This window comes from Chelonia mydas, chromosome 9 (assembly GCF_015237465.2).
Source record: "Chelonia mydas isolate rCheMyd1 chromosome 9, rCheMyd1.pri.v2, whole genome shotgun sequence".
Taxonomy (NCBI): Eukaryota; Metazoa; Chordata; order Testudines; family Cheloniidae; genus Chelonia; species Chelonia mydas.
In genome coordinates, this window is record NC_057855.1 from 57,935,852 (window position 1) to 57,949,721 (window position 13,870).

Below are 13,870 nucleotides of genomic sequence, written 5' to 3' on the forward strand. Positions count from 1 at the left end.
TAGACCAGATGCCCCTTGGCCCAGTGCACCCCTCAAACACCCCAGCTCTGCAAGCTCACACAACACTGGCAAGCTCCTGGGCAGCTCCCCTGCCATGGTCAGGAAGGAGTGGCTCCCCTGTGGGCACTGCACAGGGGGCCCAGGGGGAAGTGGGGCAAGAAGCTGGTGCAACAAGGGGTGGGGCCTCCTGCCTGCCCCCACTGGGGACGGTTGGTTCCAGCCTTGCCCTGGCCCCACCGTGGGCAGGGGCTGCCTGCATCAGGTATCTCCCTGTTCGGTGGATTAAGTGGTGGGCAGAGCCAGGTGATGCTCCCGGAAGAGGTGATCTGCCCATCCCAGCTCCGCTCGTCTCACTGCCCTTCGCCCAGCCCCAGGATGCTAGTTCCTATTCCGAGGCAACAGGGGTCGCAGCCAGAATTACTGCACATAAGCGAGGGCAGGATTTGGCCCGCGGGGGGCAGGGGGGGAGCCACTGGGCCCGCAGCATGCTCTCGCCTGTCCTCTGGGCAGTGTGGCATTCGCAGCCCCCCACTTGGCCAAGACGGCTGGGATTTGTGAGCTCCGTGCTCGCAATGCAGCCGGCTCTGGCCCGCCACCCTTCCTGCTCAGGAATCGGAGCTCAGCAGAACAAACCAGAGCTGGAAAAAGGCTGGGAACCATCCCCGGGGAAGACAGGGAGACAGCCACGGAACAGGGCAGCTCTTCCTGTCAAAACGAGCCTAGGGGGCCCTGTGGCAGTGCCAAAGGGCCCCAGTGGGAGGCGGGGCAGCAGCCAGCCAGGCCAGCAGGGGAAGAACGTGCTGGGCTTGGAGACAACCCAGCCCAAGGTGGAAAATTCCAGGGTGAGACATGCACTCATGCTGGGATAAAGCGTGCTCTGGAGAGCTGGCTAATGGTGTGTCACAGGGGCCATGTGGCCCTCTGGTCCGAGCCCTCTGTGTCGCAGCAGGACAAGGATGTTTTCCCCACAGCCCAGGCACAGAGAACACTAAGGCAGAGCTCAGCCAGGGAACTGAAGGGCTAAAGACACGGTGACAAACGGGTTGCATTACCCCGAGGGCCAGGGTGAGAGCAAAGCTCACATCTAAGGGACCTGCTCCTGGGCAGCTCTGGGGAGCATGGCTGGCCTTAACTCTGCCCTCTGCAATCCTCCAGGGAAGAGAAATGAGTCCAGGCTCAAAATCAGCCTCAGCCAACCCGGTGCCACCTATGCCTGGCTGGCAACCAAGCGGCCATTGCTGGGCCCCGGCCCAGCGCCGGAGGCCCAGAGGCAGCCCAAGGCAGGGGCTCCAGAGGTGGGGAGCAGCTAGCTTGGGTCTGGATTGCTCCAGCAAGGGGGCATTTTAGAGCCAGGCACCTGCCAGGCCTCCTCCACCCAGAGGGCTCTCAGGTGCCCAGGGCAGCGAGTCCAGGCAGGCAGAGCCAGTGGCACACACTGGGCTACACCCCAGCTGCTGTGGGACTCACCTGGAGTCACATCCTGAGTGCCAAGACAAGCTGAAGGCGTCGGAGGGACAGTGCATGGTGGCAGCCTCGGTCCGGACCTCGGAGAGTTTGGCCAGGTGCCAGGAGTGGGGCCTGATGACGGGCACGTTCCTCCTGCCAAGAGCAGCACAGAGCCAAGAATGGAGAGGAAACCGGGCTGAGGCATTGGGCTGAGCTCACTTCCTGGAGAACTTCCCGTCCCGTCCTCCACAGAGAGGCTTCCTTAGCAGAACGGACGGGACATCCCGGAGGAGTTCCCCATTAGCTTACTGGGATCTTTGGGGGCGTCCTCTCTCACCCTGTGTCTGCCCAGCCCAGAGGATGGCATCCCACACTCCCCATCCTGGGGGAGCTCCCGTCCCTCTGAGCGAAGGGCTGGGAGCTGCTGGCACGCGGGGGTGGGGAGTGGGAGCCTTCCACCAGGCGGACAAAGCCATCGAGGGCACGGAAGCCCTTTCTCCAGGCTGCCCCTCATGGCTCTCCCCACTCCTGCCTCTCTGCCAGCAGGGCCAGGGATCTGCTCCCCACCAACTGAAACAATGGGGGGACCCCTCCCCCCACAACATTCCAAGAGGCAGAGGAGGAGCCAGCACTATTGGGATAAATGCCCCCCCACCCTTTGCGTGATGAGAATTTCAGTCCCCATTCTCCCCACGCACTGCACCTTCCCTTTCCAGCACAGTACTCCAAAGCCTGGGATATCCTCAAGCCCCAGCTCCCGGAGTCATGGGATTATGCTCGGCCCTCAGTGTGGGATTTTGAAAAAGCAGGTTTCTAGCCCTGGTGGCTGGGAAGAAGAGCTGGCGAAGGGGCTCCGCCAGGCTCAGACGCCAGGAGACGGAGGAACCAGCTTCGGGTCTAACGCCTAAATTTTAAGCCAGTCTCATGATTTCTGTGGGCTGGACTCACACTGGCTGAGTGCTGGGGATTATCCAGGCAGCCCCACCCCCACCCTCTATGGGCATTGCTCCAATAGGTAGGACAACTTGGAAAGTCGGGCTCATACCAGGAAGCCAGGGCAGGGCCCTAAATAAAGATCCCAGCCACCTCCACAGAGCACTAGCCCACGCCTGGCTCTGGATGGCAGGGGGCAGAAGTCAGGCAAATCCCCCCAGTAATTCACAGCCTTGGGTGATCCCATGGGGAGACTGGGAGCCCTCTGACTGCCACTGGGCTACCAGGGTAGGTAGCCAAACTGCCACCCACAGGAGCACCCAGACTGGCAGCACCCTGCCCCCACAGAGCAAACAGGGGCATTTTAGCTGGGCCTGGCTGCACACACAAGCTCTCCACCAGCAGTACAGGGTCCTGCACCGCACTCACAGGCCAACGGTGGGACTCGACCCCAGGCTCCCAGAGCCAGGCCAAGAGACTCCCTGCGATGGCACGTTACTGCTGCCCCAGCCTGAGTATCCCGACAGCACGTGGGGTAGGGCAGGGTGCTGGGGGACGAAGTGGCATGGAGGGAAGGAGCCAGGTTGGCAGGAGACAGAGGAGTCAGCATGAACTATGCACTGGCTGAATTGGCTTTCATCCCCCTTCCCAGCCCCTGGGCCTGCCACGCACAATGCCCCACGGGGGGAGGGAAGGGGACTCTGAGCAGAGCCTTGGAGCTGCTCAGTGCCCCAGAGCCCTACACAACAGCGTCACACCCTGGTTCAGCACAAGCCCCGCGGCCCAGGCTAGACTGAACAGAAACCAAGGTCCAGCACGGTGCGACACAATGAACAGGAGCAAGGGGAAACTGACGCCAGAAGGACAGGGCTGGGAGCGGGAACCAGCCGGGTTCCCAGCACAGGGCCGTGCGGTGCTATTAACAAATGCTGCAGGAGGGAGCAGCCAGGGCCAGCCCAGCCCCTCAGGGAAGAAGTGGGCCCTGCAGAGCCGTCTCCCTGCTCTCAGGGGCGAGGGATTTGGGATCCCAATCCCGGAGACGCTGACGTGCAGGCAGTGCCGGGCGAGAAGTGTAGAGGAAGCTGTTGTATGGGGGTCAGGGACCGCGTGCTGATAGCATGGCAATAATGCCAGGATTTATGGGCTCCGTGGGGTCGGTGCCAGGCCAGCACAGCAGGACCGCACAGTTGCCCGCTCCTGCGGGGAGACGTGCTCCTGGCAGGCGCACGACATGGGGGGAGGGGGGTGTGTGTCAGAATCACCCCCAGGAAGCCCAGAGGGTAGGCTCAGTTGTTCCACTACAGGGCACCACATGAGTCCTGTGGCAGCCCAGCCCAGTGAGGGATGGGCACAGAAAGCTGTGCCAAGCCACATGGTGCCATGGCGCAGGGGCTGGGGGCCCAGCCTGGAATGCCCTGACCTGTCCCTGCACAGCCCTGCACCACCACTGTTAGCTAGCACTGAGCAAGCAACCACTGGCACATGGCCTGGCGCCCCAGTGCTGGCCCTGAGCCCCTGGCTCCTCCAGGAACAGCTGCCCAGTCTAGGCTTCTCCAAGCAGCTGCGTGCCCCAGACGTTGCCTTTGGTCTGATCTGCAAGGGCAGCCCCTCATCCAGCTGCAGACCTCGGGGGATAAGGCCGAGGTGCCCATGCTGCCCAGTCGAGGGCAGTACCAAGATCAGAGGGGGTCTTGCTGAGCCCTGCAGGTTGCATCCTGAGCTGTGAGGGGAGGCAGAGATGACTGCAGCAGCCGGCCACGGGCGAGCCACAAGCCCCTTGCCAGGCCTGGAAAGACAGGGTGCAGTGCAGGGGAACATGCCATTTCCCAGGAGACCCTGACTCCACCCAGACTGGCATTGAGTGAAACGGGCTTCAAAAGCACTAGGAACCTTAGGGGCTTGGCTACATCATGAAACTGTCCCACGACTGGGCAAGACCAGCTGCTTCTGTGTTGTGTGAGGCAGGACTGGGACAGAGGGGTGGTGGAGGGGGGGGCTGGGCTCTGGCAGAGCTGTGTGTGTGGGGAGCCATGGGCTGGGAGAGCAGGGGCTATGGGTCAGGACTGAGGGGCACCAGCAGAGCTGTGTAGAGAGGAGCCCAGGGCTGGGCTAGCAGGGGACTGTGGTTTGGGAGTGAGGGGCACCGGCAGAGCTGGGGTGGAGCCCAGGACTGGGCTAGCAGGGGGCTGCAGATCGGGAGTGAGGGGCACCGGCAGAGCTGTGTGCTCAGCATGGGAGTCACAGGAGGCGATGCTCTGTCAGGATTCAGGCACACTCCAGTGGGAGAGGGGGCAGGTGCTATGCAGGGCCCCAGAGAAGAGCTGTCTGAACGCTGCAGGACAAGCAGTGCTGGGGAGCCCGAGCTGTGCCCCACGTCTCCTGCAGAAGTTGCCAACTTCGGCAAGGCACAAGCCAAGAAGCAGGGCATCCATTCTTCCCCATGTCCCACTGGGCCTGGCTCCCTCCAGGGCAAACCAGGCTGCTCCCCAGAGATAGGCTGTAAGGGGCCATCAGTGCCAGGAGCCAGTGGAGCCCTGCCAGCCCAAGGCCCCGTACTCACCATGGATGCGGGATTCCAGAGAGATCTGGGCTGGGTGTCCCCAAAGACTAGAGCGTTGCGTCCCTCGTGGCCGACCTGCTGCCCCTAACGCCTCCCGCAGGAGCACAGCCCAACCCCCCCGTGCTGTGGAGCCACGAGCCTGAGTGCCACGTCAGACCACATAGACGGTGCCCTCGCTCGCTGGCTGTGCCACACCGGGCAGCCTCTGCTAGCACTGTGGCTGCCGACCCCGATCCCAGTGCTCTCCGGGAGTCTTTGCCGGTCCGGAGAGCCCCACCCCCAGGCCCAGCGGCCAATCGTCTACCTGCTCCCGGGCACCCGCAGCAGCCAGGAAGGGAGTGAGGAAGCGATGTTTAGGGGAGATAAGCTCTGGACAGCAAGGAATTCGCTGCCATATGGGAGAGAAAACAGGGAGGGAGCTGGCTGGGGCTGGAGAGCATCCCAGGGCTTCCTGGCTCCGTGAGTAGCCATGAGGAGGAAATGGGACAGCGGGCAGGAGCAGAGCCGCCAGCACCAGCCCCGCTGGCCCAAGAGCCCCATTAGGCACACTGAGTCAGTGGGACCAACAGGCTCCCAGACAGGCCCCTGCCCTGCTCCTCGCAAGGGACTCAGATCCCAAGAGTCATTAGCGCCCTGGAGGAAAGGGGACCACCCCTGCACCCACAGGCTCTCGGCCAAGACGGGCTGTCCTGGGGATCAGGGAGCATTTCCAGCTGCAGGGGAGAGCAGGGCCTATGCATGGCCTTAGTGCTCCCCTCCTCTTCCCAGTAGCTGCTTCCCACAATGCCAAGGGCCACAGGGCTAGAGAAGGGATCTCTGGCTGGCATGCCCAGGGGCTGCCTTTGCCAACATCTCCCACAGCCATTTGTGAGGGGCCATGGCTGCCCCACATGGCAGCACGAAGAAGAAAGGTCACCTTCTGGCCAGGCAGGCCGGCCAGGCCCTGATGTCAGGGTGCACCCAGCACCCTGTCCCGGGGAGACCCCAGCCAGAGTTGGGGAGGCTGTGGGCTCTGCCCGGGGACTCGCTCCAGCACTAGTGCTGATTGCAACAAAACAAACCACAACAGCTGCAGCCGCTTCCCTGCCCGAAGCAGCTGGGCTTGGCCGCCCCCCACCACCGGCCCTCGCCCTCGCACAGGAAGCCGTGGGAAGAGCCCGGGAAGAAGGAGGTCACAGGGGGGTGGAGATTGGAAGAGATCAAGGGGAACGGGCAGCCCTGCAGCCTCAGCTTTGGGGAGGGTGGCAGGGCCAGGTGGGTTAGGGGAGCCCTGGCTGGGGGCAGGAAACGTGGCTGGAGCCTTGAAAGCCAGCTCAGCTCAGAGCTCGGGGCCAGGGTCGTTTCACCCTCCCCCAATCCTCCAGCCCCAGGTGAAGCTCCCCGGGCAGAGCCCCCAGCCCATGCCACTGAGCAGCCCCATAGCCGCAGCAAGCGCCGGGTTCTGCAGGCTGATCCGGGCTCATCGGGGAGACCTTCTGGCCCAGGGAAATGGTTCCTCGGGGGGCAAGGGAGCACTGTGGTCAGAGATCCTGGGTCCCTTGGGGCGTCACCTCCCAGCCAGTGCCACACGTCTGCAGCTATCTCCCTGCCTGCGGTCGAGGGATGGAGCATGGGGATCCTGGCTGCGCTGGCCCTGGTAGGAGAAGCCAATGGGCCACCACGAGTCCAGGGGCTCCTCTCCCCAAGCAAGGAGCCCTGCTGCCGCAGTGCTCAGGAAAGGCTTCGGGCCCAGACTTCGGGCCAGAGATTGGGTGCCAGCCCCAGGGCAGCCACCCCTCCTGGGAGTGGCGAGGGTCTGGGGCTCAGCAAGGAGCCATCCCTGACACCACGCCAGGGCTCTGGGGCCAACAGACTGTGCTCTGTCCTGCCCCACGCCCCCAGTCCAGGCACTTCTAAACGGTAGAAAACAGTCACATTCCAGCCACCAGAGGGCAGCAGCGGCTCAGGCTGGGAGCACCATAGGACAGGAGGGCCAATGCCTCCCCAGTCCCTGGTCGGGGCTCACCAGGCCTGGAACCGGGGGCGGGGGTCCCTACTGAGCCAGGGCCCCTTACAGCCAGGAGCAGGGGCCTTTCCTAGGTCTCCAGTACACGGGAATCCACACCCAGGCCAGCCTCTTCTGGGGCCCATCACCTGGGTATCTGGCATCGCAGGAGCAAGCTGAAACAGTCAAAAGGCTTTAGGGCTCCCTGGGGCTGCACAGCCCAGAGCCCTGCCCAGGCAGAGACCCAGCTGTGCCCCCATACACCAGAGCTTGCTGCTGGAGCTCAACCGAGGCTGCCTCCCTCCCGGCAGGGGCATCAGGAGGCCCAAAGGGGCAAAGGGCCCTGGCTCCAGCCAGGCCTTCCGCCCAAGTCCTCACACTTTTGCCAGCGCCCCAGGGGGTGGGGGGGCAGGGGGCCTGCTGTCAGCTCCGCAGCGACAGGGGTGCCCTGCCCAGCTTCCTGGACCCCTGCCCAAGAGCTCAGCCACTATTAGGACAGTAAGACCCCCCGCTGCTAGACTCATCCACCCCAAATAATCGGGAGATAAAGGGGGCAGGGCACTGGGGGTCTGGAGATAAGGTGGTGCTGGGGGTCAGCCCCAGGGCTCTCAGAGCAGAGAGGAGACAGACACACCTGACTGCTGGAGGAAGGGGGGGTCCGACCCCCACTGCTCCCCCTCCCTGGGTTTGCGGGTCAGGTGCCTCCAAAGAGACAGGCTGAGCAGGGAGGGGGTTGTGAGGGGTTCCTGAGCTGCCCCCAGCTAGCAGGGGAGCCTGGGCCTGCTGTGGGGAGTGGGGGGCCCAGTAAAACCAAACAGGGTCCAGGAGGCTCCACGTGCAGGAGAGAGGTAACCCGGCTCATTGCCCCTCTGTGAATGGGGAAAGCCCGACACACACGCACACCCCCCACAGTTTCCCCCAACCCCCTGCCCTCACCTGCTGGGACAGCCCTGCTCAGAGCGTCTCCTCCTCAATCCCCAGGTGAGGTGGCCTGGCGGGGGCTGGCAGAGAAGGGAGACAGGGTCCCATGGCCCCCCCTGCACAGCAAGGCAGTGAGCCAGGCACACACCCCGCCCCCAGCTACATGCTCCTAGCCATCCCCAGATGCAGCCTCTAGCCTGGAGCCCTAACTCTGGGCAGTGAGTGCGAGGGGGCTGGGGCTGCCAGGGAAACGCCACTGCTCTGTTCTCTCCCCTGACTGGGCTGGACGGGGCCTGACAGCACCCAGACATACCAACCCAGGGCCCAGTCAGCTCAGCCCCTCGCTGCCCCCCAGGATCTCTGGGGCGGGGGGGGACCCCTCCTTACACTGCTGCCACCTGGATTCTCCTATGGTTCTCTCCTCTGCCCACAGGGTGTGGCCCTCCCTGGGGCCTGGAGACCCCCAGCAGGGCTGGCTCTAGGACAATTCACCCACTCTCCATGCTAGGACAGACCAGCCAGGGCCCCGCTCTCCTACCTCCTCACAATCATCTTCAGCGTGCGATAGGAGCCCTTGATGAGGACGAGCGCCTCCTGCCGGGAGCCGTACAGCGGGGTGCCGTTGATGTTCACCAGCTCGTCCCCGGGCCGCATCTTGCGGGACAGGGCCGCCTTACCCCCATCTTCAACCTAGGCACAGATCCAAGACAGCCCAGATGGTCAGATGGGCCGGGCGCTGCACTCACCCGCGCACAGAGGGGTGTGGGGCGGCCAGGCCCTTGATTTCTGGGGATACCCCAGTGCCCTGGCCAGTGACGCAGGGAACCCGTTTCAACACATCCAGCTGTCCAGCCCTCACCGCGCCCCCCTGGCACCCCTCCTGCCTTCGAGGGGAGCCCCAGGCCCAGCTACTGTAGGACACAGGTCTCGTGGGATTGGGAGTTCACCAAACGATGGGGGTGCCAGGGCCACGAGGCCAGAGCTTGGAACACACCATGTCCATAGAGATGTCCCGCCAGGACCCTTTCAGGTAGGGAGCAGGGTGGTGCATATATTGTGGGGGCTGGAAAGTCATTGCGGGAGTCAGGGCCTGAAGGCCTCCAGGTGACAGCCCTCCTGCTGCCAACCCCTCCCTTCACCCCTACATCCCCATTCATAGGTTTGCCAGGTGTCCTGTTTTCAACCAGAATGCCCGGTCGAAAAGGGGCCCTGACGGCTCCGGTCAGCATTGCTGACCAGGCCATTAAAAGTCCAGTTGGTCACCTGCAGCGGGGCGGGCAGGGTGCCTGCCCGGCTCCGCGCAGCTCCTGGGAAGCGGCCGGCATCTCCTTCCGGCTCCTAGGCATAGGTGCGGCCACGGGGGCTCCATGCGCTGCCCCCGCCCTGAGCGCTAGCTCTGCAGCTCCCATTGGCCGGGAAACGAGGACAATGGGAAATGCGGGGGCGGCGCCTGCAGGCAGGGGCAACGCATGGAGCTGCTGGGCTGCGCCTCCACCTAGGAGCCAGAGGAAGATGCCGGCCACTTTCTGGGAGCTGCCTGAGACTAGCAGCCCACACCTCTCACCCCTTCCTGTGCCACAACCCCCTGCCCTAGCCCTGAGCCCCTTCCTGCATCCAAACTCGAACTCAAGAGTCCCCTCCCATACTCCGACCCCCTCAACCCCAGCCCAGAGCCCACACTCCCAGCCGGAGCCGCAGCCCCTCTCGTGCCCCAACGCCCTGCCCCAGCCCAAAGACCCCTCCTGCACCCCAAACCCCCCACTCCCTCCCACACCTCTGCCCCAGCCTAGTGAAAATGAGTGAGTGTAGGAGAGAGTGAGCAATGGGGGGGGGGGGATGGAGTGAGCAGGGGTGGGGCCTCAGAAACAGGGCAGGGAAGGGGCCTCAGGGAAGGGCAAGGGTGTTTGGTTTTCTGCAAATAGAAAGTTGGCAACCCTACCCATCCATCGCCAACAAAATCCACATACACCCCCATTCCTCCTCCTCTCTCCCAGCGATGACATTCAGCTCCTCTACCTGCCTCCCCACCTGCTCGTCAATCCAAGCTGGGGATGGGGGAAGATGATTTCCTGGGGTGGAGGCGGCAGCAGGGCCCCCAACCCATACCGCCATGACACAGCGCCTGGAGACCAGCTGTCTGGCAGCAAGTATCTCGGCCGGCTAAGGCCAGGGGCCTGGCTGAGCAGCAGACAGGAAACAGCCCCAGGGTAGCTGGAGGGGACAGGGACCCCAGGCTGCAGAAGCTCTGAGCCAGCCTACCAACCAAGCCTCACCATGGAGCTGCTAGAAGCACCCAGCCATCAAACAAGGAAACCCAGGTCCACAGAAAGTGTCTGGAATCCAGCCCAACATGGTGTATCTCTCACACCCAGTGCGTTGCACTGTGCGCGCACACACACGCCCCTTCCTAGGACACACACACACACACGGCCCATTCTAGTCTGAAGGAAGGTGCCAGCATATCACTGGGGACACATGTCCCTGCACAGCCACCAGCAGACCAAGACACAGCTGAATGGACTGGCTGGGCTGGACACCACCCACCCGCTCCCCCCCTCCGCCCCAGTACCCCCTCTGTCGAAGGCATCCGGTTTCCTCCTCCCACAGCCCTAGGTTTTCTCTCGATCCCAGTCATATTACGCTTGAACCCATCACTGAACCTGGCACACAAGAGGTTAAAGGGCACGAAGCAGGGAGGAGGGGCAGCAACTGACTCCCTCCCCCACCCAGCTGGCTGAGGGGAGACGGCCCCTCTGGCTGATGGGGTGCTAGGCTGCCATTTGGGGAAATCCCTCCTCCGGCTCTGACAGGACAGGCCATTCTCAAGTGCTCACCTGGGAGTGCGGCCAGCCAGGAGCATGCGGCTCCATGAGCATGTCACTTGGCCCTGATCCCTACACGCCCAGCAGATCCCCTTACCACCCGTGCCCCAGGGCACGGCAGTCCAACACCAGCTCCCAGGTTGGCTGCTATTAACCCCAGCTGGCTCAGGAAAGAGGGTACCCCCGCTGAGCCTCAGCGTTCTGCCTGAAGCCATCATGCAGCTGCTGGGCGAGGCCCGGGGCTCACAGCCCAGCTCCTAGAGGGGCATGTCCCATGCTACCAGAACCAACTCTGGCCTCCCCTGTGCAGGCGCCTGGAAGGAGACCGAGCTAAAAGGGGCCACAGCGAGAGAGCTTCCATCTCCACCTAGGACGGTCTAGCTGGCGACATTCACTAAGGAAAATCACCCTGCTAAGAGCCTCAAGAGATGATCGCTGGTGTGACGGGGGTCTTGGGTCTCAACCCAGCTTTCTAGGGGATGGGGATTTTTGTGCTGGATCAGAACCGGGGCCCAGTACCCCCCTCAAATGGTGGCCAGGAGCAGTGGCTGAGGAGGAAGCTGTAGGAACTCCCACAGCCAGCAGCAACACGTCCTGGGGAGCCTGCCCAGAGCTGGCTTGTGGGCCTGAAGTGGATGGGGGTCCCGGCCCTCATGCAGCTGCTACCCCCCAGTGTGCTGTGGATGCTCACGTTACCCCCAACCCCTCCCACACCATAAGCCCCAAGCTCCTGAACAGCCCACTCTCCCACACACAGCCCTTGGGGGACCTGGCTGCCAGCCCCCGACCCTGCCCAGCCCTCAGGAACCCGGGTTAATACAGACCAGGTGGGAAGAACATGGATGCAGTGATTGCAGCACAAACAGAAAAAACCAAGCAGCCTCAGAGCAAAGCCCAGGGCTCCCGCCCCAGGGTGGCCAGCCTGAGCCAACGTGCCCCACGCCCCAGGGCAGACTGGGCCCTAGGGTCCACTCACTCACACTGGAGTACCCATCCTGGGCTGCCATGGAGCCCCCTGCCTAACACCAGTGTGCATGGGGGGGGTGTTTATGCCCACTCACGAGGCCAGCACAATACTCAGCTAGACGGACATGCTCCGAAGAGCCTGGCAGCTCTTGGCGGCCCCCACCCACATGGCGCCCCCACTCCAGGACAGCAGCTCCCTGGTCTGGCTGCTGGAATTCCAGAGCTATGGATCTGATCCGACTCTGGCTGCTAGCAGCACCCAAGCTCGCTCTGACAGAGCGAGTAACCCTGCGCCAGGGCCGTTGGGGAGGCCAGCGAGCTAGGCCCACCTGGCCCCAAGTGCCAGGGTCACAGCCTTGTATTGCCCTCCCCACTCTGTGGGAGAAAGGCCATGCAGAACACGCCAGCGACCCTCCAACCCCTCATCCCTGGGCCTAGCCCCACATGGCTCCTGGCAGCCTTGGTGACAACACACCATCCTGCGGCACCGTCCTGCACTGCTAGTCACTGCCCCAGTGCCCATCACCATGGCATGTGGACACCCACCATCCATCAGACATTACCCTATGGGCCCTCCTGCCATGCTGCACCAGTGCAGCTGGGATTCTGGTAAACGCTGGAGAAGCCAGAAGGTGCCTTGAGTCCTGGCCAGGGATCAGCTCCGCGGGGTGATCCTGCGCCCCCAGGAGGCTATCAGGGCTCCTGCCACTGTCTGCTGCACCCACCGAGGGCAACGCCAACCTGCACATCACACAGCAGGTCCAGCCCTGTGCCTGACCCCCACTCTCCCCCAGCACGGGCTGCACAGGTTAGACAGGGCAGGTCTTCCCATCCCAGCCCTCGCTCTGCACGCCCCAGTGCCCATCCTCCACTATGCCCCCTTCCTCACCCATCACTTTGGCACTCCTGTCCCCCAGGGCTTTAACTGCTTCCCTGCTGGGAGGACACCACACCCTGGACCGGTCCCAGATGGGGACCCCCCCACACTCTGCCCACACCATCGGTGCTGCTCCTTTATCTGCAAAGGGGATCGGCCATCAATGCCCCTTCTCCATATCAATGCCCCCAGACACAGCCGAGCCTCCCTTCCCCCACCCTGACCCAACCCTGCTTGTGGAGCTTGGAAACCCCAAAGCAGGAAAGCCGAGTTCCCCCTCCCCCACAAGCAGTGCACTAGGGACCAAGGTTTATACAGCAGCGGCGCTCGTACCACTCTCCAAAGGGTCTGGTGCTCCCGGGCCCACAAAACCAACCTGGCAACTGTTGGATCTTGGCCTGGGGCGGCCGTCGAATCAACCGTGGGGGATCCGCCGTGGGACAGGAGGCTTCTGCCTCAGGGGGCCAGGTGCTCCCAAGACAGGCCAGGCTGGGGTGGAGGCATGCTGAGCCGAGCAGCCCAGCGGGGCTTGGCGTGGCCTGCCTCCCTCCCCCGCCCCAGTCACATGCATCTCACAGCAAAGAAAGGAAGCTGAAAAATGTCTCTTGCTCTCCCCGCAGATTCCCCAGCAGCGTTGGGGCAGCACAAGAGCCCATTGTGCAGCTGAAATGCCAGCCCAGTGTCCAGAGCTCCCAGTCACCCTGTCCATGGTATCAGTACATCCACCCCATGGCAAGCGTAGGACAAGGGGCTCTGTAGGCGAGGGGAGCTGGGCATTCCAGCTCTCGGGCATTGCCAGCCTAGATCAGTGCCCGAAAGTGCTAGTACCGACAGCCCCGCTCGCTGATCGGTGGGCAGCGTGGACTGGGGCCTTGGCTCCTTGCCACTGCACAGAAACTGGCCCCACATTGGCACAGACAGGTTCCCAGTGCTGCCCATCTCCACAGAGAGGCCAATGAGTACATGTGCCTTGGAGGCAAGGCTGCCGCTGTCCCCTGCAAGGGGGCCCCTCCAGCCCAGGGCAGCATCAGGGTGTGTGCGGAGAGGTTCCCCATGCTGCACCTCCTCTGGGGAGGAGACTGCTCCTGGGGCTGGGAGACAAGCACTGAAGCAAACCAACATACGAATCCCTGGGCAGGGTGAATCCACGGGCGCAGCAAGGTGGCCGGTGGCTCCCTGCGCAGAGCGATGGCATCAGCAAGAACATAGCAAAGGTATGCCGGATCTCACCAGCAACAGATGCATGGAGCCCAGCACAGAAGAGGAGGCCGAGGGGGCACACAAATCAAAGTCCAAACCTGGAGCATGGAGCCAGAGGAGGTGAGACTGGGACAGAGCAGCTGAGAGCGTCTCCAACACAA

At 63.3% G+C, this 13,870-nt stretch overlaps 1 protein-coding gene across 2 annotated transcripts in view; it reads right to left on the reverse strand.

Moving 5' to 3' along the window:
- SHROOM4 (shroom family member 4) overlaps positions 1 to 13,870 on the reverse strand; it is a 61,076-nt gene that overhangs the window by 21,156 nt on the left and 26,050 nt on the right. Inside the window, exons 2-3 of one of the 2 annotated variants that reach the window (XM_037908952.2) lie at positions 8,383 to 8,534; positions 1,468 to 1,599 (exon numbers count right to left, since the gene is read on the reverse strand). In XM_037908952.2, the coding sequence (XP_037764880.1) occupies positions 1,468 to 1,599; positions 8,383 to 8,534 (284 nt within the window). Of the gene's footprint in view, positions 1 to 1,467; positions 1,600 to 4,939; positions 5,170 to 8,382; positions 8,535 to 13,870 lie in introns of those variants that run through there. The other variant, XM_037908953.2, reaches the window with a different exon arrangement.